At 51.2% G+C, this 22269-nt stretch overlaps 9 protein-coding genes across 9 annotated transcripts; 4 read left to right on the forward strand and 5 right to left on the reverse strand.

Moving 5' to 3' along the window:
* Positions 1-338: 338 nt before the first annotated feature.
* Positions 339-1833, forward strand: VTN49DRAFT_5211 (uncharacterized protein; the record flags this gene model as incomplete). The annotated part of the gene is made up of 3 exons (XM_069413244.1): positions 339-434; positions 489-880; positions 978-1833. 3 exons carry the CDS (start codon positions 339-341, stop codon positions 1831-1833), a joined length of 1344 nt encoding a protein of 447 aa, XP_069267130.1.
* A 2674-nt stretch (positions 1834-4507) lies between these two features.
* VTN49DRAFT_5212 (uncharacterized protein) lies at positions 4508-6051 on the forward strand (the record flags this gene model as incomplete). The annotated part of the gene is made up of 3 exons (XM_069413245.1): positions 4508-4639; positions 4707-5107; positions 5193-6051. The coding sequence occupies 3 exons, from the start codon at positions 4508-4510 to the stop codon at positions 6049-6051; spliced, it is 1392 nt and encodes a 463-aa protein (XP_069267131.1).
* Positions 6052-6203: 152 nt separating this feature from the next.
* Positions 6204-8579, reverse strand: VTN49DRAFT_5213 (uncharacterized protein; the record flags this gene model as incomplete). The annotated part of the gene is made up of 4 exons (XM_069413246.1): positions 6204-6294; positions 6346-7791; positions 7846-8309; positions 8361-8579. The coding sequence occupies 4 exons, from the start codon at positions 8577-8579 to the stop codon at positions 6204-6206; spliced, it is 2220 nt and encodes a 739-aa protein (XP_069267132.1).
* Positions 8580-9427: 848 nt separating this feature from the next.
* On the forward strand, positions 9428-10867 carry VTN49DRAFT_5214 (uncharacterized protein; the record flags this gene model as incomplete). Its single annotated transcript, XM_069413247.1, has 2 exons — positions 9428-10198; positions 10253-10867. The coding sequence occupies 2 exons, from the start codon at positions 9428-9430 to the stop codon at positions 10865-10867; spliced, it is 1386 nt and encodes a 461-aa protein (XP_069267133.1).
* A 96-nt stretch (positions 10868-10963) lies between these two features.
* Positions 10964-12160, reverse strand: VTN49DRAFT_5215 (uncharacterized protein; the record flags this gene model as incomplete). Its single annotated transcript, XM_069413248.1, has 2 exons — positions 10964-12032; positions 12105-12160. The coding sequence occupies 2 exons, from the start codon at positions 12158-12160 to the stop codon at positions 10964-10966; spliced, it is 1125 nt and encodes a 374-aa protein (XP_069267134.1).
* A 427-nt stretch (positions 12161-12587) lies between these two features.
* Positions 12588-13989, reverse strand: VTN49DRAFT_5216 (uncharacterized protein; the record flags this gene model as incomplete). Its single annotated transcript, XM_069413249.1, has 7 exons — positions 12588-12653; positions 12719-13049; positions 13102-13333; positions 13397-13505; positions 13572-13724; positions 13782-13825; positions 13917-13989. 7 exons carry the CDS (start codon positions 13987-13989, stop codon positions 12588-12590), a joined length of 1008 nt encoding a protein of 335 aa, XP_069267135.1.
* A 347-nt stretch (positions 13990-14336) lies between these two features.
* On the reverse strand, positions 14337-16745 carry VTN49DRAFT_5217 (uncharacterized protein; the record flags this gene model as incomplete). Its single annotated transcript, XM_069413250.1, has 1 exon — positions 14337-16745. One exon carries the CDS (start codon positions 16743-16745, stop codon positions 14337-14339), a length of 2409 nt encoding a protein of 802 aa, XP_069267136.1.
* A 389-nt stretch (positions 16746-17134) lies between these two features.
* Positions 17135-18688, forward strand: VTN49DRAFT_5218 (uncharacterized protein; the record flags this gene model as incomplete). The annotated part of the gene is made up of 1 exon (XM_069413251.1): positions 17135-18688. The coding sequence occupies one exon, from the start codon at positions 17135-17137 to the stop codon at positions 18686-18688; it is 1554 nt and encodes a 517-aa protein (XP_069267137.1).
* Positions 18689-18892: 204 nt separating this feature from the next.
* On the reverse strand, positions 18893-21648 carry VTN49DRAFT_5219 (uncharacterized protein; the record flags this gene model as incomplete). The annotated part of the gene is made up of 2 exons (XM_069413252.1): positions 18893-18994; positions 19048-21648. The coding sequence occupies 2 exons, from the start codon at positions 21646-21648 to the stop codon at positions 18893-18895; spliced, it is 2703 nt and encodes a 900-aa protein (XP_069267138.1).
* Positions 21649-22269: the final 621 nt, after the last annotated feature.

Below are 22269 nucleotides of genomic sequence, written 5' to 3' on the forward strand. Positions count from 1 at the left end.
CAAGTTAATTCTGTTCTGCTTGACCAGACGGGCTCCCTATTCGGAACAATGCACGAAAGCAAACCCGCTTTAGTTTGGAAACAGGGAAAAGTCAAAAATAGCAAAGTAACTACCTACTTGGAAAAGGGAACATAAGGTGATTAGATTTGTTCAGATGCGGCTCAGGTGCCGAGTGACATACCAGCACTGTGGGGTTGGGGATTTGATCGCCTCAGATCAATTTCCCCAGGTCGAGCTCTCAACCGGATATCCCGAAAGAGGGCGAGCGATGAACGATCCTTCCACAGTGCCACGGACAATTCCTTTCAAAGCGGCATCAGGTTTGGCTGAAGAGCATCATGATACACCATGACATTGTTGGATCCCTGCCTCTTGAGCTCCTGATTCAGGTCGTGGAGTTCCTCGAGCTGGAGGACATTGTACGGAATCAAAGAGTGTGTATCGACCACTCCTTTCCATCTAGATGCTGACAGGACCAACTAAGTTAGGTTTGCAAGCGATGGCACAAGATTTTCTCCTGCGACACTATCATCACGCCCCTTTTGCGCGAATCCCTTGCGTTCCTGGGTTTGGACTCGGAGGGGGTTAGCACAGCGGTAGCAATGGCCGATGCGATGAGCTATTTCCGATGGCGGCATGGGTTAGAGCATGCTCGACCGGTCAAGGAGATGTTTATCCCCTGGCCAGCAAACTCTGTCATCCCTGAGTTCAGAACAAGTTTGTGTCACTCACGCCGGCTCTGCTTTGACATTCCGGAACGCAACGAAGTCCACATGCTGAATCTCGAGACCGGGGAGACATCGATATGGACCGGCGGCGAATCAAGTTTACCTCGTGGTCTCATGCTGTCCGATCGCTACCTTGTTATCGTGAGAGGAAGGTAAGCAGAGTACGATCAAGAATCGCACTGAATCCATGGCTATCTATCCCCTTCGACTGTTTCTCTCAGCTTACAAATTTGGCTCGATGATCGATAGGGGTCTCGAATGCTATGAATTGACTGCGTGGAATATACACACAGGACAGAAACTCAATCAACGGGTTCCTCATGAGTTCTTCCCTCGATGCTCGATCACCGAGGAGAAGGTGGTCCTCGCTCCCATACCCCAACCGTCATCTCACCCCCTCTACGTTTGGGATTTAAGCTCGAATCATGTTCAAAAGATTAACGGTTTCTCGCATCTATGGTTGACCCATATCGACGCGGCTGAAAACGTACTGGTGACATTCGAGATTATATGGACGAAACAGCCGTCAGAGGTGCGGCAGACCAAGTGGACGGCAACGACCGGGTGGATGCTTGAGAGGAAAATCTATCACCTGCCGATTTCCTCTGATGGCCACGATGGGCGTTTCTATGCTTGCGACTACGGTGGCTCCTTCGGCCACAAGACTGTATCCCAGATCTTCTTCGGTACCAACGAGTATGCCACCTTACACATCGAGTACGACTATGTCGTCGACAAACTCAACGTGCGATGGATTCACGCTGCAGATCCGTTCAATAAAAATGTCCGCGATGTTTATTCTACCTATATAACCCCGTATTTGGTCTACCGCTGGGAACACAGAACTGGCCCGACCGCTACCTACAACGTTTCCACTGGCCTAGCAACTCAGCACAATAGACTTTCGTTGGATGAACGAGTAGATCCTCCTCGCTTTTACGATGATTTCCCGGGAATGGACTTTTGTCGTCAGGTCGTACCGGCCTTCGGTGACCGTGAAGTACTCGGTCGGGCGGGTAGCGGTGGCATTCAGCTCTGGTTTTTCAGTCCTAAATTTGCCCCGGACCATCTCAGAATCGAGCCGACCGCTGTGACGCATACTTGATATCTCAAATGAGTGAATACAAAACAGTTGCCATCTCTCGTTGCCAATCTTCCCTTTCGCGCCCATGATAAGGAGAATTCTGAAAGGCTACTAGTAGTCTAGTCATACCAAATATTGTCACTCCATCTAGATGGAGTTGGACAATCAATACTTTTCAATGCGGTTCACAGTCGAGATGCGTAGCGAGGGAGTCACCGTGGAGGCAGAGAACCAACCAATCCATCTTGGCCCGGCGCGGCGAGCCTCTCGCTCTTACGCGAATCCGGTTTGACGGAGTATCCCACAACAATGCATCTGACGTGTATAGATATTGGCCTACTTCTTGTAGGCTATGGCTAGTACTCAATTTCAAACAGTATACTCCAACTTTGCTGTCCCGGAGCGCTATACTTGATCCCTCGAAACATTTTGGCAAGGTTCGTCATAACCCTAACCTTAATCCAACAACAGATGCGCATGCGAGTTCCTGCGCGATGTTTTCCCGCGTGATACGAATAACTTGTTTGAGTTTATAATTGGTAAATCGGTAATAGAATGCATGACATTGTCGTCTCCCTGCCTCCCAGCTCTTGGTTCAGGTCGTGAAGTTTCTAGATCCGGAGGATATTGTCCGTTGCCAGAGAGTGTGTAATATCCACTGCATCTTCCTCAGTTTAAGAAGAAATTAAAACGCTCTAACCTTACAGGGGCATAGGTTTCAAACGACGACGCACGATTCTCTCGTGCAATATTATCATCACACCTGTCTCGCGCACAACGTTTGAGTTCCTGGGGTTGGATCCTGAAAGCGTCCGCACAGATGAGATCACCAATGCAACGAGCTATTTCCGATGGCGACATGGCTTGCAGCTTGCTCGGCCGGTCAAAGACATTTTTATCGGCTGGCTGGCACACCTATCTGAGAAACCCAGGTTCATCCGATATCATTCCCGCCGGCTGTGCTATAACGTTCGAACCGCAACGAAGTTGAGATGTTGAATCTCGAGACTTGGGAGACATCGACCTACACCGGCATTGAATCACAGAATTCTTATGATCTCGCTCTATCAGACCAGTATCTTGTTCTGATCTCGATGGCAGGGTTAGTAAGCTGAGTTTGATGATGAAACTACTTGTTTTTCTTCTTCCTTGTTCGTTTTTTTTTTTTTTTTTTTTTTTGTCAAACAATTTGGTTCAATGATTAGCGGGACCTCGACTACAGCTTTGATTTGACAGTGTGGAATATACACACAAATCAGGTACTCTATCAGCGGATTCATTAGGATACCTTTTACATTTACCCAAAATGTGAGATCATCGGGAACAAAGCGGTCATCATTACCAGGGTTGAACCTTCTCCTACTCCCGCCATCTACGTTTTGGACTTGAGCTCAAACCATGTTCAAGAGATTGGCGGCTTCCCTGATCTGTTGTTGTGTCACTTGGGTGCAGCTGAGAACATAGTGGTGGTATTCGAGGCTGATTTGTTAATGGAACCGCTAGAGATACAGCAGACCAAGTGGAGGACCACGACGGAGCAGTTGATCGAGAAAAGAACCTTTATTAACCGGTTCAGGCTGACCATAAGGACTGCGAGTTGGAGACCACGTCCAGTTGCACGTTCGGCTAGAAGACTGTGACCCAAATACTTCCCGACACACTTTTACGATGTCTCTCAAGTACCCTACGATGCATCTCGAATATGACCATGCCACTGACCGGCTCAGCATCCGATGGATCAATGATATACCGATCCGTTCGACGAAGCTGTACGAGTACGCAAATGGCATTATACCTATATGACACCTTATTTGCTCTACTGGTGGTGTTGGCGAGATTTCCCAACGGTTATCGACGACGCTTCTACCGGCACAGCAACTAAGCACAGCAGACTTGTGTTGGGCGAAAGAGTCGATTACCCTCGCAATTTGTTCCCACACGCGACTGAAGGGAGTAGATATGATCTCGCGGGCTCGTCATGCTTCTGTCACGGTGAAGTCCTTGGCCGGGAAGGTTATGGTGGCATTCAACTCTGGTTCTTTAATCCGAATTTTGCCCCAGCCCCCCCTAAATCGGGATCGACTGCTGTAATGCGTTTCCAAACTGCGGCGTACCCTTGACATTTCAGATCGGCCCATAAATAGCTTGCCCATCTCCTGAATCAGTGCACATTTATCGCCCATTGAAGACGAAACATGTGGAAAGCCAACTAACAGATCCGATCTCGATGAGACTCGACAGGAAATCACAATGTCTCCCATTGCCGAGAATGTGACGAGCAGGTTTGCAATCCAGTTTGGCTTTCTCGTGGACCTGGCTCAGAGCATTTGCACTACACATCTTATGTGCGCGCACCTGAATTTGCTTCCCATAGGCGATAATAGTACTACCCTTACCGAATTTCGATCGACGCATGACATTCTGCTATCCGGAAGGGTTTGTTTGTTCCTAATAAAGGAAATTTTTCTGACCATAACCCTAAACCAACAAGATACCCAGACACGAGCTTCTCGTATGAGTGGATATTATCTGATTTTGTTGTTGGGTGTGGCATAAGTCTGCCATTGCGGGGTCGGACTCAAGTTTGACCTGACCCATCCATTCCCATCATGTCGTTGCCTCAGCCTTTCAGCCCCATGATTTACTGAAGGTGGTGAGGACTGCGTTTTTAAAATACCACACATAGCAGTGAATCATGAGTTCCTCAGAAACGGTACATCGACCTCAACCCGAGGGTACGCGTGATATAATCAGTGCCTTACCTCTCGAACTTTTGATTCACATCGTGGAGTTTCTAGCTCCAGAAGATATTATCCAGAGCCAGAGGGTGTGTCTCAAACACTTCTCAATATTGGGAAAAATTAAAAAACGCTCTAATCTTGCGCAAGGGATAGGTGTCTAAAAATTGGCGCACTATTTTCTCGAATGATAAAATAATCACAGCTGTTTTGCGTGAAACGTTTAAATTCCTGGGCCTGGATGCGGAAGGTGTTATTACAGAAGACACAACAGCCGATGCAACGAGCTACTTTCGATGGCGGTATGGCTTGCAGCATGGTCGCCCAATCAAGCAGATTCTACTTCCCTGGCCAGAAGATTTTCGAGACTTTATGGACTTGCCCGATTTAATCGAGTACAAGTCTCGTCGGCTATGCTATGAGCTTCGAGAAGACAACAGTGTGAGGTTGGTAAATCTCGAGAATGGGGAGATATCGACCTGGACGGGCAACGAATTCGGGTCACTCTATAATCTCAACCTTTCAGATCGCTACATATTCATACTTTCGAAACAATGGTACGTAAGGGGACCATTATTTCAGTCTTTGTTTTTGTCTTGTCGGGCTGTTAGTCGAACATTTACTTATTGGATTTTTTAACAGGGACTCCAATTGTTACGATTTGACAGCACATGATATTCACACAAAACAAAGATTTGATCAGCAGGTTCCTGCTTCTGAATATTTCCAGAGTAGCATTGTCGAGGACAAAGTAGTCATCGCACCCATGCCCCATTCTCAATCCGCTCCCGTCTATATTTGGGACTTGAGTTCGAACGATGTTCATGAGATTGGCGGCTTCTCCAATCTGTGGCTCTACCACATGGATGCGGTTCAGAATGTCCTGGTAGCATTCGAAATCGACTGGGAGAAACAGCCACCAGAGGTGAACCAAACCAAGTGGACGATGACGACGGGTCAACAGCTTGACAAGAAAACCTTTCATCTGCCAATTCCCAAGGATCGCCTGGATCGCGAGTTGGCACTCGAACCCAGCTGCAATTTTGGGCATAAGACGGTGAGCCAAATCTTCTCCGAGAAGCACACGACAATACATCTCGAGTACGACCACACCCTCGACCGGCTTGACCTCCGATGGATCCATGGTGCCGAACAGTTCCGCAGAAATCCATACAAATGTCATTCTACTTATATGACTCCTTATCTGGTTTGTCGCTGGACCTGGAGAACGGGGCCGCTCATCATCTACGACGCAGCTACCGGTAGGGCAACCCAGCAGAGCAAGATTTCGTTGCACAAAGATGAGAACGATTATAGCAATCCGGACCTTCGAGGGTCGATATCCGAATTCGATATTCCGGGTTTACTATGTTTCGGAGACCGTGAGGTACTTGGTCTGAGAGGTGACCGCGGCGTTCAGTTCTGGTTCTTCAATCCGAACTTCACCCCCTATCTCCCGAATTTGGAGGAACTGTCGGATTCAGACGAAATATTCGATTGAGTTGAAGGACTCGACATATGCTATGTACTTGATACATCAAATCAGCTCATAAAATCGTCCATTTCTCAAGCAAACCAACTTTTCCTGCCCATTGAAGAAGCAGATCATCTATGAAGTTCTATACATTATATTTGTCCGACCTGATTTCGGACTCAGAGTAGCTCCTCGTCGCCATACTTCCTCGCATACAGTCCCAATGCTCGAATAGGCCAATAGAACTTGTAGTTCGGGTACCAGATTGTGCTAATCAAGTCAATTTCAAGTTTTAACGCTCAATTTGGTTTTGAAACTTACCATGACATATTGAAGATGCCCTCAATGGCTTCCTGGAGCCACTCTCCATTTCGTTGTTGGCGAGACATGATCAACTTGATTCCGCACCGGATGACCTCCTGGTCGGGGTATTCCGCTTCCATCAGACCCAGCAGGGCCCAGGCAGTCTGGACGACCTGCGACTTCTCGTGCTGCACATAGACATGCCTCTCATTGCTGAGATAGGACTCGCCCCAGCCTCCATCTTCCTTCTGCTTCGACACCAAGAAGTCGCAGCCACGGCGTGAGTATTCACTCGTGCTGTACGTCTCCCCAACACTCCGCAAACTTTCCAGCGCAAACATGGCCGCATAAGTGAAGCAAATTCCCCATGATCCGTACCAGCTGCCGTCTTTTCGTTGAACCCGTTTGATATACGCAACAGCCTTGTGCTTGGCAGCATGGATCTCGTCGGCTCGGTAATCGGGATAGAATTTGTTGAACAAGGACAGAGCAGTGACGGACGCCGTGGTGCATTCAACATGGTCATAGCTGATCATGATTCCTCCGAACACCTCGGCCGCATTCAGCCACTCCAAGAGTGGTGATCCGCGTCTTTTCTCATATTCACTGAAACCTCCAGTGTCGTTCTGCATCAAGAGGAGACAGTCCACCGAATCCTTCAATCTATCCAGGGAGATTCTCTTGGGAAATCCATGCATCTCCTGTAATTGAAGTGTTGATCGGAGCCCCTCTGCTGTGCAATCGCTGACCGTGTATCCTTGGGTTTTGTTGCTGAAGGGCCATGCTCCTTTCCGGTGCTGGCGGTAGCATTTCTCCTGATTCGGGACGTTCTCGCGCAGCTGATGGTTATCAAGGAACTCCAAAGCCTTCTCCAGCATTGGCCGCCACCTCTCATCATTTGCAAAACCGGCAACAACAATAGCTTGGACGGCGAAAGCCGTGTCCCATACCTGGACGCCGTTTGTACCATTGCAAAGCATGCCTTCGTTTTTAACCCAGAGGTATTCATGGAGGGTTTCTCGATGAGCTCGAACGGAGTAACTGCCTTCTCCATCATGGATGTAGCACGCAACGAAGTTCATTGGGTTGCTGACGGATGCAAGATCGGCATAGAAGGTATTCTCATCTTCCATCCGGATAAGCTCCCACGTCCAATCTTCCGCGCGCTTAACCAAGGATTCCCAGCGAAGGAACGGAATCCACAATGTTACGAGCAACCAAGTCAACAAGTTGAGGAGGAAAGTTTTCGGGTAGTAGTTGTCTTCATCCGCGATAGACGTTCGGTACGCAGCAAAATCGATTGTATCGTATGGCTGGGTGTAGAGTTCGGCCTTCAGTTGCTCCGTGAGCGGATTGGGAGGCAGACTCCACCTCTTGGACCAGATGTAACTCATGGGAAGAAACACCTGGCGGATTTGAATCCACCAGCGCCATGGCGCAAAGGGTACCCAGTCTGGCAGCAACCTTGACAATTGTTAGTAGATTAAACGGGGCCCATAGAAAACTATCGAGACATACCAAAGCTCTGGCAGAACAGGGTTCACGCATTCCCATTTCATGACTCCCAGGACAGATAGCCAGAATTTGGCCCAGTGAGGCGTATACAAGGCACCACCAAACTTGTGCAGGAGACCACGGGCCTTGACCATTCGCGGATCCTCTTCGCTCACGCCAAGCAGTCGAAGCACAACGTAATTCATCGTTGTTCCAAATGCAGTGCTGCGGCCATCGGTGTGCAAGCCCCAACCACCATCGACAGGGTGTTGTCGAGCAAAGAGATATCTCTTGATTTCAACTGCGTATTCGGGGGGTATTGGCGTATTGGTGACATACCAGGCGATGACAACTCCTGGGAGAAGAAACAGGGGACCGCCATACTCACATGCCCAATGGCCTGTGGGCATCTGGAGTTTGGAGAAAAAGGACAAACCGTTTTGAGCTGCATGGCGAGGGGTTTTGGCCTTTGGCAGCTCTGGGAGGCCCTTTGGATTGTTAGGATTGAGTGCTCAGTCATCAACGGCATTCTGACTGACCGTTGGCAGACCTAAGTGATACTTGTCATAGGTTGTTTGTGGCCATTTCTCCATCTCCTCATCCGTCTGGAGGTAATGCCATGTCAAGCGACCATCATTGTCGTGCAGTCTCCATCTGGAATAATCGGTCTTGTCGTCCCCATTGACATCCTTGGATAGATGGCCATTTGCAGGGGTTTTCCACCCTGCAATGCGGGCTGTTTTCACTTCCTTTGCCATTTCAGAGCCACTCACACGTAAGAATGACCGCGAACAGTAGTACGTACTGATGTATGCTTGTGCAATTGAGCTCCCAGGTGCTAGGGAAGGGAGATCGACCAGGCAGACATTGACCTCAACCACATGTCTCAGACAAACCGGCTAGCCATTTGTGGCGTTAATCTGTAGTAGTGGCTTCAGGATCCCACAAGGCAATACAGTTATGGCTTTCATGATTAAGTCAATCACATGCTGATCGTCCCTGTAGTTCCCTTAGGGCGTTAAGCTAATACTACAATCTGTAGGCCAAGCTATTGCCCCAGTTCGGAGCCCGGAGGGTCCGGCTTGGAACTGGGAAAAAGCCGCTTGTTCACCACCATGATCGAAAAAGTCCAATAGGGGAAGAGTATCTTGCCCTAGCAGAAGGACGAGTAAGGGCTGTGGTGTGGTACGTAACAGTCGTATACACCGCACTTGTCTGGATACCGCTTGATACAGTAGGTACAGTAATTTACGTCATAGACAAGCTTACTGGTGTCACGTGAGGAAAGCTCTCTTCGTTCAGCGGGGAACGAGCAGGAGCTGGACCCCTCGATTCACTCAAGAGGAACAGCTTTCGTGTTCGGGAACGGCTACTTAAGGTTTTCTGTCGAGATCCCGATCGGTCTGCCCAACAGGAAGTTTTGAATATCTCTGTTCCTGTGACGCAAGTCAGGCTGATCAGAGCGCGGCAGCCTATTCCGTACATGGAGTAAAGCTGCCTATCAGCACTGTACATCGATAGCCTTCTAGAAAAGCAATGCACTCGTTAAACTCATAGGCCGCCTCTACTGACCTTCAAAAGACAAAACGCCTCTGCAGCTGCAAAGATGAATGCAGCAAGCGAAGGGGACAAAGCCCTGGCAAACTCCGACTTGCCAGCAGCGATCAGGCATTTCACAACGGCACTCAAGGAAAATCCACGCGCGCCCACCTATTATATCAAACGAGCCACGGCATACACGCGGCTCAAGCCGGCAGACGGTGGCCCAGACTACCACAGCGCGCTTCGGGATGCCGAGATTGCAGTGCTGCTTGCGCGTGAGCGAGGTCGGCTGGAGCTGATCCTCGACGCGCAGATGCGTCGTGCAGTGGCGTTGTACCATCTTGAACGATACGGAGATGCGGGGTTCCTCCTGGATTTCATCGATAGCAAAATTGATCGGACTGAAAAGAAGGCCGAACCGGGCATACCAAAGCCGAAGCAGTCGTCGCACAAGCGTGACCAGGAGCTCTCGATCTGGCGTATCAAGCTGAAGGGGAAGGTTGATCGGCTTGATCCTAACGACGAGAAGCTCAAGGTTACGGTCAAGGACTTTCCGGAAGGGATAGATACGTCGGAGGATGCGCTGAAAAGGGCCCTGACATCCCCTGCGGATGCCAAAGCCGATGATGCCTCGACTGCGGAGAAGACCAAGGAGTCTCAGCTGGATGTTAAAGGTCCTGGAGCTTCGGCACCAATGGCTGCGGGCCCGGCTGCGCCGCAGGCGCCGTCCAAGATCCGGCATGAATGGTACCAGTCTAACGATAGGGTGGTTATTACCGTGTACGCGAAGGGGGTGAAGAAGGAGGAATTGGACATTGATCTTAAGGAGACATCTGTAAGTCAAACTTGGTCTCAGACAAGAGAAGATGATTTTGACTGTTGTGTCCAGATCTCCGTTCAATTCCCACTTCCCTCGAGTACGACATACTCCTTCAACCTCGATCCACTCTTTGCACCCATTGTTCCGTCTGAGTCCAGCGTGTCGCCGACACCAAGCAAGGTCGAAATCTCACTACGTAAACAGACACCTGGTCAGAAATGGAACTCTCTCGAGGATTCCGAAGCGAAGACCCAACCATCGGCGACGACAACTACTACAACAACAACAGAAAGCACCACATCTAGTACAACGCCCACCACGGCACCCACATCCACTGCACCGGCGTACCCAACATCATCACGCCACGGCGCAAAGGACTGGGACAAGGTTGCTGCCGACCTTACCGCCAAGTCAAAGTCCAAAAAGCCAAAAGAGAAAAGGCCCAAGGAGAAGAAAGACGATGATGAGGAGGATACCTCTTCCGACATGGGAGAGTCCGACGCCGAGTCGATTGATTCCGAGTACGGTGGAGATCCTGTCGACGCTTTCTTCAAGAAGCTGTACGCCAAATCAGACCCAGATACGCGTCGGGCGATGGTGAAGAGCTTTTACGAGAGTCAGGGCACGGCGTTGAGTACGAATTGGGAGGAGGTGAGCAAAGGAAAGGTTCCAGTAAGAGAGTAGGCCTATACTTTAGGTTACTTTCTATATTGTGGGAAGGTATTCGATAATAATACATGGGTTGAAACATTGGCCGGCTCGGGAAAACAGGTAATGGTATCATAGCTCGTCATCATCATCCCCATTCTTCCGGTACAAGAAGAACTGCACAAAAATAGCCATATCAAGCAACAAGGTTCCCAAACTCCCTAATAACCACGACAAATTCACCAAAATATACATTCCATACGCTCTCTCCGCTTCGCCAGGTCGGCATTGGGTGCGCTCACAAACCGGCGAGTATGCAAAGATCGACAGCACGTACGTCAGATTCCCGATACATGCGAACAAAAAGAACAACATGGAGACGCCCTCTGTCGACTTGCGCCGGTAATTGAGCAGCAGCTGCGGCAGTCGCGAGCCTAGGTACAGCGCCGCGCAGAGATATCCAAAGATCTGCCCCAAGACGTCAAATGTCACCTGAGTGGGGCGGCCACCTTCCTCATCGTTGCCGTCATTGCCGTGGCTATGAGAGACGCGGTTGCTGATCCACCAGCCGAGAACGCCCGCGGCGCAGACGAGGAGAATGGCGGAGGTGTTGAGGAGAGCGGCGCGGAAGGGAGAAATTCGGTCGCGAGGGGCGGGTCGCGTCGCGGATTCATCGTCCGTCTCGGAAGATGGTGGGGACAGAGGAGCCGGTCCAACAAAGGGGGTTGCGGGGGACAAATGCGAGACATCTACCTGGGTGAGGGTGAGGCGACGCGGCCGGTGTTCATGCAGTTGTTCATGATGATCCGCCGAGGAGGAGGCATGCCCATTGCCGCGGCTATGCCCGTTGCCTAGCAGTGCTGTTCTCTCATTCGCCTCCTCGACAGCGATATCAGCCTGTTCGCGAGCCACTGTTGAGCTTGGCTTCGCATTGTCCTCTTCCTGCGCATAATCTGACAATGTAAAACCCCGGTAATAGAAACATTGCCCCAAGAGCACAATATCGGCGAGCGTATAATACACGGCGAGAATAATCATCGTAGGCAACACGCCCTGCAACACCGCCCCCACGATATTGAACACATCGCCAGCCAGCCAGACGATGAGGAACAGCAGGGACAGGCCATCGGCGGATCCGCGGCGGAAATTCTCGATGATCTGCGGCGAGAAGACGACGACCCAGCAGGCAATGGATATGGATCTGGCAATGTCAATTGCAACGGGACTTGGTATCGTTTGTCCAGGGGCCTGGACGAAGAAAATGGGTTCCTACCCAAGTATCCCACTCAGAGCTTCAATGTCTAGGCCGCCCGCTGGAGATGGGAACATTGTGCAGCGCCGGGTAGTTGGGCAGACAGCTCAATGCTATTGATATCTCGTCAATTGACATTTGAGAATCCGAGGAAACCGATTCCTCGAAATCATTTCAATCAAAACCGCGAAAAGCCATGATCATGGTCCCGAGTCATTGAAAAGTTCGTTATCATCACGTGCCATTTCTATTCCAGGAAATCCGGGGTGCAAAAAGATAATTTGAATGTGGGGCTTTGCTTCTAACTTTTGAAAAGTATCCAGAATGTGTTACGCCAGTTGCCGGTAGCCAAAGTTGACCCCGCAGAGGGACGCCTCACAGGAGTTCTCTCCGAACTCTTCGAGTCTCCTACATCAATTCGGAAGGCTATCTATACGTTCTCGCTGTAGTACCTATAATTCACAACCAGTTCATTACAAATTGTCAAGATTCTCGTCGAAACATTCACTCAGACTTCGATTTGACAAGAGCTATTAACCGGTCCTGCATATCGCAGAAGATATTGATCGCCTGAACCATGCAATCAGCGTAACTGCTGCGTTGCGTGAGTAGCAAGCGCAAGACACAACACATACCTGAGTCAATTTCCCCTCGCTAGCACCACTGAGGTCTCTCGTGAACGCGATCCGGTATGCAGCCTCGTCATTCAAATATGACGTCCGGGTTGGCAACCCCTCTGCCGATGACTGCTCGTCAAAGACAGAAGGGACCGTGAGGGTACTGGCTTGCTGGGAGAGTTCTTCTAGAAGGCCTGGCGCAATTGTGATGTGGTCTGCCCCGGCTAATGCAAGACACTCCTCCGGGGAGGTCAAACTGGCGGGCAAAACTTTTGTTCTGGTGTTGATGGACTTGTAGTACCTTTGAATGTTGCTGCATAGTTGGAACAGTTTATTGGGATCGGTGAATCTGCAAAAGAGTTAGGGATGTAACGTAATTGGGACACCAAGAGGGAACGTACCCTGGCTCAAAATGCACTCGGAGCTGATTGACGTACGGGGCAACATATGAGCAGCCTACCTCGGCCGCCAAAACAGCCTGAGGCATGGTGAAGAGCGTGGTTGCCAAAGTATGAATGCCTGTGAGCTCCAGGGCGCGACAGGCCATCAACCCCTCCCACGTGCTAGGAATCTTGATACAAATCCTGTCGATGTCCCAGTCTGGAGCATATCGCTTGAAGAGATAGACAAAGCCTGTAAAATAATCCGTCAGCAGAGAAATTGTTTACCCGGAAAGTCAGAACTAGTTGACCATACGGGCAGCGTTCGCCACGGTCTTTTGCGTCGAATAAGCATAATAAGGGTTCGTCTGTAGATGAATGCGGCCTTGGATGTACGGTGTGATCTTCAATGCCAGCTTAACTGTCTAATGCAGCAGATACAAAGTGAGTCGCAAATGCTCCCTACTGTGCCAAGTGATCAACAAGCGTACCGCAATCTCAACGGCGAGCTCATCCAGTTCAAGGCCCGCAAAGCGCGGGTCTTGGGACTCTGCTGTGGCTTTCCTGACAGCCGCTGCATCCACTACGGAGTCGGACAGGAGCGACTTATGTTCGGGCTTGGACAACTCAGCATAGACAATGGCCTGCCCAGGCAGTCAGCATTCAGCTATTTGTTCCGTCTTCCGACAAAGAGATCTTACCTGGTTCGAAGTGCAATCCTCAAAGGGCCCGAGTCTCCTAGCGACTGGTGGACCAAGTTAGAGAAGTGTTACGAGTGCTGAGTGTAGAATACCAGTGATTCATAGCAAGAAACTGCTGGACTACCCGCGACATACCCTCGGCGTTCAGAGTATCGCAGTCGACTAGGCTCCGCGTACGAAGGTAGTCCAAGGCGTTCTGCGATGCCATGGCGACTGTGAATTTTTTTTTTTCGTTCTACTGTACTAGAGAGAGTTACGAGGAAGCTTGGGAAATCAACGGTAGACCTAGAGGGAGTGAAGCTTCCCCCACCCAAGCCTCGGAGTTCATTCCGTTCCTACCGTTTTCGAGAAGCTCCTTCCCAAACCTACGCAGCCGGTACTAGACCGAACCTTCGTTGAGAAATTCATCTAAAATGATTGGATCTTGGAATTTGGATTTGATCATCCCGTCATCCAATGGCAGAGTGGTTCTTATTATTATTATTATTATCCATCCATTCACAAATCACATTCCAAAAAACGCCGTCCAATGCTCTATGAGGAAAAATAACTGCCCTATTTGGCTCCTACATTGGCCGCCAGCCAGGCTTCGTGCAGCTTCTTCTGTCTCTCCCACTCTTTGCGCAGCTTCTTGACGCGGCTCTTAGGAAGCTCCGCGCCTTCTGCGTCGTGTGTTGGGATACCATCGGCATCCCATGCACTGTATTCCTTGGTGCGGAACATTTCGAGGTGGCTTAATCGTCCCTTTTCGGCCCGCTCACGGGCTTCCTTCTCCTGCTTTTCTCTTTCCAGTTGCTTTTGCCGGGCCCGTGCCGCTTTTTCCTCACGTGCGCGGAGTAGTTCCTTTGTCACGGGCCGCACCAAGGCTGGGAGATTGTCGCGGTCTTCCAAGTAGATGCCGAGATCAAAGAGATCGATGTCACGTACTCGGTCGCAAAGACCGAGAATTTCCTTGCCAAGGTTGTCCTTTTGCTCAAGCGAGGACAGCTTTGTTGTAAAGTTTGACAGAACCGTAGCATAGGGTTCCGCTGACTCTGGAACAGACTCAATGGGCACGGACTTGCTGTCAACAATTTCCTTGACTTTTTCGACAGTCACACCTTCCTTGGACCGGGCCAGTTGACGCAAAGAATCACGGATGGATGACAATGGATACACATAGGGCTCTGCCTCCTTCGGGATGTCGATACCCGACCAACCGATCTCGGGACTGTCGGGCGACGCTGACCCGTTCAGGCCAAAGATGTTAACCATCGACGTCACCCACCGAGCAGTCTCCTCAACGTGCTGTGCGTTCACAGTCGACTTATCGGAACTGTTGAACTTGGTGATCAAGTCAGAGATCACACCCATTGCCCCTGGCGTGTTGAATGAGTCGCAGAGATGGTTATACACGGCTGTCTTGGCCTCTTCAAGCGCAGTGCCTAACGAATCATCCGTGCCTGATGTCGACTTCCTCAATTGGTCGAGGTCCTTCATCTTGATGAAGAAATTGTTCACTTTGTCTTCCCAGGCATTGCCGGCATTGATCAGGTCCTCTGTAATCTCAATTCCATCCTTCCATCCACCTAGCAAAAACACAATCCGCAAGCTTCGGGGAGTCCAGTCCTTACGATCCAGAGCTTCGCGGATTGTAGTGAAGTTCTTCAACGACTTCGACATTTTCGAGCCTTGGATGGAAAGATGGCCCATGTGGAAGAAATAGTTCACCCATTGATGCTGCGACTGTCCTTGCGCCCAGTACGCCTCACTTTGGGCCAGCTCATTGTCATGGTGAGGGAAGGCCAGATCAATGCCTCCGGAATGGATATCGATAGTTTTTCCCAGTTTTGCCGATGCCATTGCCGAGCATTCAATGTGCCAGCCCGGCCGCCCCTTGCCCCAAACACTGGGCCAGCTTGGCTCACCAGGTTTGGATGCCTTCCACAAGGCGAAATCAGACGGTGATCTCTTTTCTGTCGTCTTGCTACTCAAAGCGCCTTCTCCTTCCGCAACCAACTTTCCATCTGATCGGCTCCACGGTTCCAGCCGGGCATATGGATGCCCAGCAGCTTCAAAAGCTTCGATATCAAAGTAGACGGAGCCATCCGACGTAACATACCCAAACTTATTCTCAACGATCCGCTGTACAAAGTCGGCAATCTCTGTTCCAAATTCGGTGACACGGGTGAGTTCGTCAGGGTCGAGAACGTTGAGATCTCGAACATCCCTCATGAACCGCTCCTCATATTTCTTCGTCAACTTAGTAAATATCGAATGATCATCTCCGTTGATACTGGATCCTTTCAGTTTATCAAGGTAGGGAAGAAACACGTCCTGCGTGTCAGAGTAGAAGGTCTCGCTGGTGATGGGCTGGGATGTCTCGGCCGCAGCAATGGCCTTAGCAGCCGACGCCACTGTCTTGATATGCATTTTGACTTTTGCCTCATCGTCCCCTGGTTTCTCATTGCCCGGAAGTGGCCCGCCATTTAGAACGACAGCATAAACCTTTTCAACTTCCTCCTGATACTTCTGTGGTGCTAGATCAGCATCCAGCAGCGGAAGGTTCTTCGCAATGTACGCTTTATACGCGGCTTTCGCCGTCTCGAGGACACTGGCATCAATTGTCGGATGCGCTGCAATGAACTCTGAGAAAAGATGTTGTTGGCGGCCCCGGAGGATAATCTTGTCGTCGATATCGGTAATGTTCATGACAAACTTGACATCGAACTTGAAGTAGTCGCGCAGAATGCGCCGAATGATATCCGTCGACACATAGTTACGCGCGTGTCCCAGGTGCGCATCGTCGTATACTGTCGGACCGCACGCGTACCAGGTCACCCGGCGCCCTTCGGGGTCGATTGGGATAAATGGCACTTTGGACCTTGTCAAAGAGTTGTAAACTTTGAGCGGCGGCAATCGCTTGCTGGCTTCAGGATGTAACGTCGGCTGCTGCCACGGAGGCTGCTGCCGGGTGGTAGCCATGGTTCGCGTTGCTACAGAATAAAGAACTAAACGCGAAGGAGGGCGCTGATAAAACAATTGGGTTCGGGAAAAGTTGACTGGTCGGAGAAAAAGGTTCATAAAGAAAAAGAGCGGCCTGCGGAGAAGGGCGAACGAAGGACACGGATTCGAGGGGCAGATTAGCGCATGGAGGGGCTCATTCGGGGCCTTTCAGCTGATTGACGATTTCTTGCAGGGTGACTTTGACTTTGCGGAACCTTGGGCAGAGGAACTTGCCCTAAGCCCTAAATTGATGCCGTTTTGGAACAGCCGCTGAAGAAAAGTCAAAAATCGCGACTCTGCAAGGAAACATCGACTTTAGTTGACATCACCACTCAGGGTGTTCAAAGCCAACACCCTGAAAGAGCAAAATGCCATCCCCATTCCTCACGCCAGGGGCGCGGTCGGCGCCCGGCGACCTGGCCATTCTCCACCTCCGACGGGACCTAATGATGCCTACGATCCTGGAAGCACATGAGGGAAAAGGACAGGATTCCGAAGAAAAAGTTACGAATACACGCTATGGCTCATTTCCGCATAGCACATTAATCGGACAACCATGGGGCTCGCAAATCAGCGCCTCCAAAGTCGACACGAGATCACGAAGTCGAAAGTCCAAGAAAAAGCAGCAGCAGTTGAAGCGCAAAGCCCAGGAATTGGAGTCTCCCGGTGCTACAGATGACGCTGCCTCCAGTCAAGCAGGCAAGACAGCCGTCTCCCAGGACAGCGGGTTCATTCATCTGTTACCACCGAGTCCCGAGTTTTGGACAGCGTCGCTGCCGCACAGGACGCAGGTTGTATATACTCCTGATTACAGCTATATCTTGCATCGTCTCAGAGTACGACCGGGAAGCACCATTATCGAAGCCGGCGCGGGGAGTGGTTCGTTTACTCACGCGGCGACAAGAGCCGTATTCAACGGATATCCCGAATATCAGCCGCCGGCGAAGAAACAGTGCTTGGGAAAAGTTTACAGCTATGAGTTTCATGCGCAGAGAGTCCAAAAAATTCAGGAGGAGATCCAACAGCATGGTCTAGAAGGGCTGGTGGAAGTAACCCATCGTGACGTCTACAGCGACGGCTTCCTGGTGGGGGATCCCAAAACAGGGCGATCCCCCAAGGCAAACGCCGTATTTCTGGACCTTCCAGCGCCATGGCTGGCACTGAAGCACTTGGTTCGAAACCCTGCGGATGGTTCTGAGTCACCTTTGGACCCATCATCTCCTGTTCACATCTGTACATTCTCACCCTGTCTAGAGCAGGCGCAGAAAACGATCAGTACGCTTCGGCAAAACTCATGGGTTTCAATATCGATGGTCGAAGTCAATCAGCGACGCATCGAAGTCCGACGAGAACGCCAGGGGCTCGATGCCGAGGGCGCTCAGGGTGGCGTCTCGTTCCCTAGGTCCGTCGATGAAGCCGTCGACAGGATGCGGCAAGTCGAGCTGCGCCAGAGAGAATACCGGCGGCTCCAGCACCAGCAAAAAGCGAGCGGGGGCGCCGTCAGCCCAGAGCCAGCAGCCTCGGTCAGGGAGGAACAGGAGGATCATGAGCAGGCGAATGCCACGACGGCCGCTACTGCTACTTCCGCAAGAGAAGGCACTGACGAGGTTACCACCGGAGGAGGTTCGTCGACGACGGCGACCACCAAACGACCGGCAGTACCCCCCTACGAGCTCGGTCGGTTGTATCACAAGACCGAGCCGGATCTCAAGACGCACACGTCCTATCTGGTTTTTGCGGTTCTGCCGTGTGCGTGGTCTGAGGAAGATGAACGCAGATGTCGGGAGGTATGGCCGTCGCGCAAGGTTGACAAAGACTCGGAAAGGAAACAGGGCCTCGGGGGCAAAGCCGAAAAGAAGCAGGAGCAAGAAATCACCCAAGATGCCAAGGAGGAAGCAGAGTCTGCTATGGAAGTCGATTGAATGATCCTACAGCAAGTGGACGCAGGACATGCATTCTTGTATAGATATTGGATAGATGAAATGCATAGTATTCCAGATCGTTGAAGAATGGTTCATAACGTCGAAATTATTGCTATCTACGGAGTGTTTATGCATTATTTACAGATTCAAGTGTGCCTCAGCATTGCCAAGGCACAAACATGCGGCCCGATATCCATAAGCAAGTCACAGATTGTTCTCCTGGCGGAACTTGTCCCAGGCTTCGTTGAGAGCACTGAACACTGCCCCAGCTATCATCCGCTGCTCTGTTGTTGCGGTCGTCGGAAGCTACAGCAGTGTGAGCCACGGTTCAAAGAGACTGTTTCGGAATGATGACTTACCTTGTCCGGATGCACCTTGGCAATGCCCTTCATATACTGAACCTTGACCTTACTGGGGAGCACCAGCTCCGACAGGTTGATTTTCTTCCACCCAGCCTCTGGCCACAGAACAGTATCAAGGCTTGCCAGTAACGCGCGAAGGTTGTCTTGCTTCCCACCCTTCCATGCCATAATCTTCGCATCCACGGTGTCAGTGAGAGCAAGCCGTTCTTCCTCGGCGCGGTCCGCTGCGTCATTAGCTGCCCGTAAGCGGTTGACAGCCTCCGTCGCCGCCACCGGCTCTGGCTTGCTCCCGGCCAAGTCGTCCAAAGCAGACCGTCTAGGCGGCGGCGCAGAAGTTTTCTTCGGAGCGGGTCGAGGAGTGCTAGATTTCGAAGACGTGGGTGTCGGTTTGCTGATGCCAGCGGCCTTTTCGCACCGGTTGCGGCCTTGGATGCTTGTGCTACCGCCATGACCGGCTTCGACGGCCTGTCTCCAAACTTGCGCTGCATCAGCCCATTTTTCTAACTGCTCCAATGCTTCAGCTTTGCGCATAAGAGCCTTGCCGTAGAAGTCTCTCATAGGCTTCTGAGGTTGTCCATTCCCAGGGTCGATATACTCCCCTTCACCCTTCGACACGCCGATGATAGAAAGAATGGTATCCGCGTCCGCGATAGCTGACTTTGGTTCCCCGATTTTGAGCGCAGTCATAGCACGGTTGCTCAACGCAAGGATTGTTACTGGATGACCATTCGGCAAATGCGAGAGAGCCATCGCAAAGGCCTCGTGAGCGGCGGCAAAGTCGCCCCGCTTGTATGCCTCATTTCCTCTTTCTCTATCTTTGTGCGAAGCAGATAAAGCAGCATCCGAGACAGGGGGGATTGTACGCTGGGGTTGTTTGGGTCTCGATGGTAGATTGGCTGGAGGCTGAGCAGGTCGGGGCGGTTGAGTTGGTGGTGTCGCCGGCTTGCTCGGCTTGTTGGTGTCCTCCAATAGATCAATTGAGGTGTCGACTTGCTGTTGTGCCTGCCGTCTCCGTCGCGCCGGACTAACGTATGCCTGAGCCGACTCTTTTTCCAATGCTTCTCTAGTCAGTCGAGACTTTGGATCTCTACTCGGCAAATTATGCTGCGGCAGGACTTTCTGTTGACGCTGCGGCAGATGTTGTGGCTCCTCACGGTGCTGTACGAAGCGGGTCCTAGTTTCATTTGGCTCACCCGACGGCACCGGATGTTCTACAGGGTGACGACTTCGACCCGTCGCATCAGCCTTGGGCCGTGGTGGCTGTCTTGGGGGTGGTCCAGTTCCCATTTCCAAAAGAAGCGCCTCTTCCGTGAGGCCGCCGGCAGTCTCCGAGCTCACTTGTTCCTCCCCGCGCTCGCCTCGCGAAGTCTCCCGCAATTGCTGACTCGGAAGATTGGCAGAGGTAGCTTCCCTCATCCAGCGGGGCTTACTTGGATCGACATCCGCATTGAACTCCTGAACAACCTGCTGGACCCGTCTACTTCCGGTTTTCCAGAGATTGTTTGCGGTCTTCAGAAACTGGTTGCCAAACCTGGCAGCGATCTCGCTGACATCTTTCTCATGAGATGTATGGTGTCGGCTACTCTCGCGGTTCTCGTCCGAAAATGCCAAGTCTACTCGTGTTGTCCTTTCCGATTGACCCTGGTGCGCCGTGCTTCGTTCTCTGGATCCCGGAGTTCTTCCTCGTTGGGCATTGTCAGCGGCCCTCGCTCTTTCACGGGATTCTGCGTGTGCTTGATTCAGAAGCCAGGTCACAGCAGCCTGAACGTCAACGCCAGATTCAGTGTGGTCGAGTGCTTCCCTTGCCTTCTCAGCTGGGAACCCCATATCAACGATTGCAGCGATAGCCCGATCCCGTGGATCCGTGGGCTTCGGCGGCACCTCCTCTGCGGGGCTGCTTCTTCTTGAAGCAACATCCTCACGCGGTGGTAATTCTGAGACGGGTTTACCCAGCAATCCCAGAAAGTCATCATCATCGTTTTGATTAGAAGGTTGTGTGGTCGCCGTGCGGTTCTGTGTCATCTGTCCAAGACCGAATGGATCGTCGTCGTCATTGAACGTCATGTCCGCTCCTTGACCGTTTAGTTCCGAGGTGCTCGGTGTGTCAGATGTTGGCACCGGCAAATGGGAAGACCTATCGACAGGAGCGGAGGCGTTGAAGGCTGCAAGGAGATCATCCTCGTCTTCGTCAACTACGTTTGGGCCAGTTCCCTGTCTTTGAGTGGGTTCGTTGCGTTCTATACTGTCCCAAAACTGAGCATTGCTCCCACCGAACTGAGCATCGAGCTGTGCCCTTCTTTCTGCCTCTTCTTTTGCTTTTTGTTCCTGTAGCCGTTTCTGCTGTTCGAGCAAAGACAAATTCTTATTGCTATTGTTTCCGGAGCCAAATGACACCAGGTTGGCAAAGCTATCATTTGCAGGAGTTGTAGGCTTCGTAGTCGGATTGGATGTTGTCATTCCAGCACCAGATCTGGGCGTCGATTGGCCCGAAACTGGTGACAGGCGCATGCTCGAAGGCATGTACGCCGAATTCACCTGGTGCTGTTTCGGTGCGTCATTTGGGCTCGAGGTCCAGCTCAAGCCGCTCAGATCGTCCATGATGGAATTGGGCCAACATGAACAATGGGGCCTCAGTCGGTCACTATGCGCAGACTATCGGACAGGACGCGGTCGAACAAAACCGGAAATCCGCATGAGCACCCGAGGAAGAATAGATCACAACATTAACGAAGACTCTGCGAACTGAAGATGAGCCGAGAGGCGGCTGACGATTGATAGCTCTCTCCAGTATTATCCACGAGCAATCGACGAGCTAGATGTGGCGCAGGAAATCATATTCATGATTCCACCCCCCGATTGTGGCTGGTGTTTACCAGGCACTGTGGCTGAGCGGCTGATAATAGTCACGTGATTATATTAGACGCCTTGATGCCTTGAAAGTTGAAACCGACACTCGCTTAAATTCTGATTTCTGACGATCCCGAAATTCCCGTTGTGGCCGCTGCGGATCCTCGTGCGAAACTACAAACCGTGCGAGAACTGTTTATTTTGTGAGACTTGTTGAATCCGATAGGCTCAAGTCTCGTAGTCTCGAACGTACTCAGGGTCCACATCCGAGTACTCGTACAAGTCGGTATCAATACCGATCAACTACAGTACATTTCTCAAAGCGTCTGATTCGCAAACATATCAAGGATTCCTCTCCAATTTATCAGCCAA

The sequence above is a fragment of the Thermomyces lanuginosus genome, assembly GCF_041956635.1.
Source record: "Thermomyces lanuginosus strain ATCC 200065 unplaced genomic scaffold VTN49scaffold_32, whole genome shotgun sequence".
In the NCBI taxonomy this organism is placed as follows: Eukaryota; Fungi; Ascomycota; class Eurotiomycetes; order Eurotiales; family Trichocomaceae; genus Thermomyces; species Thermomyces lanuginosus.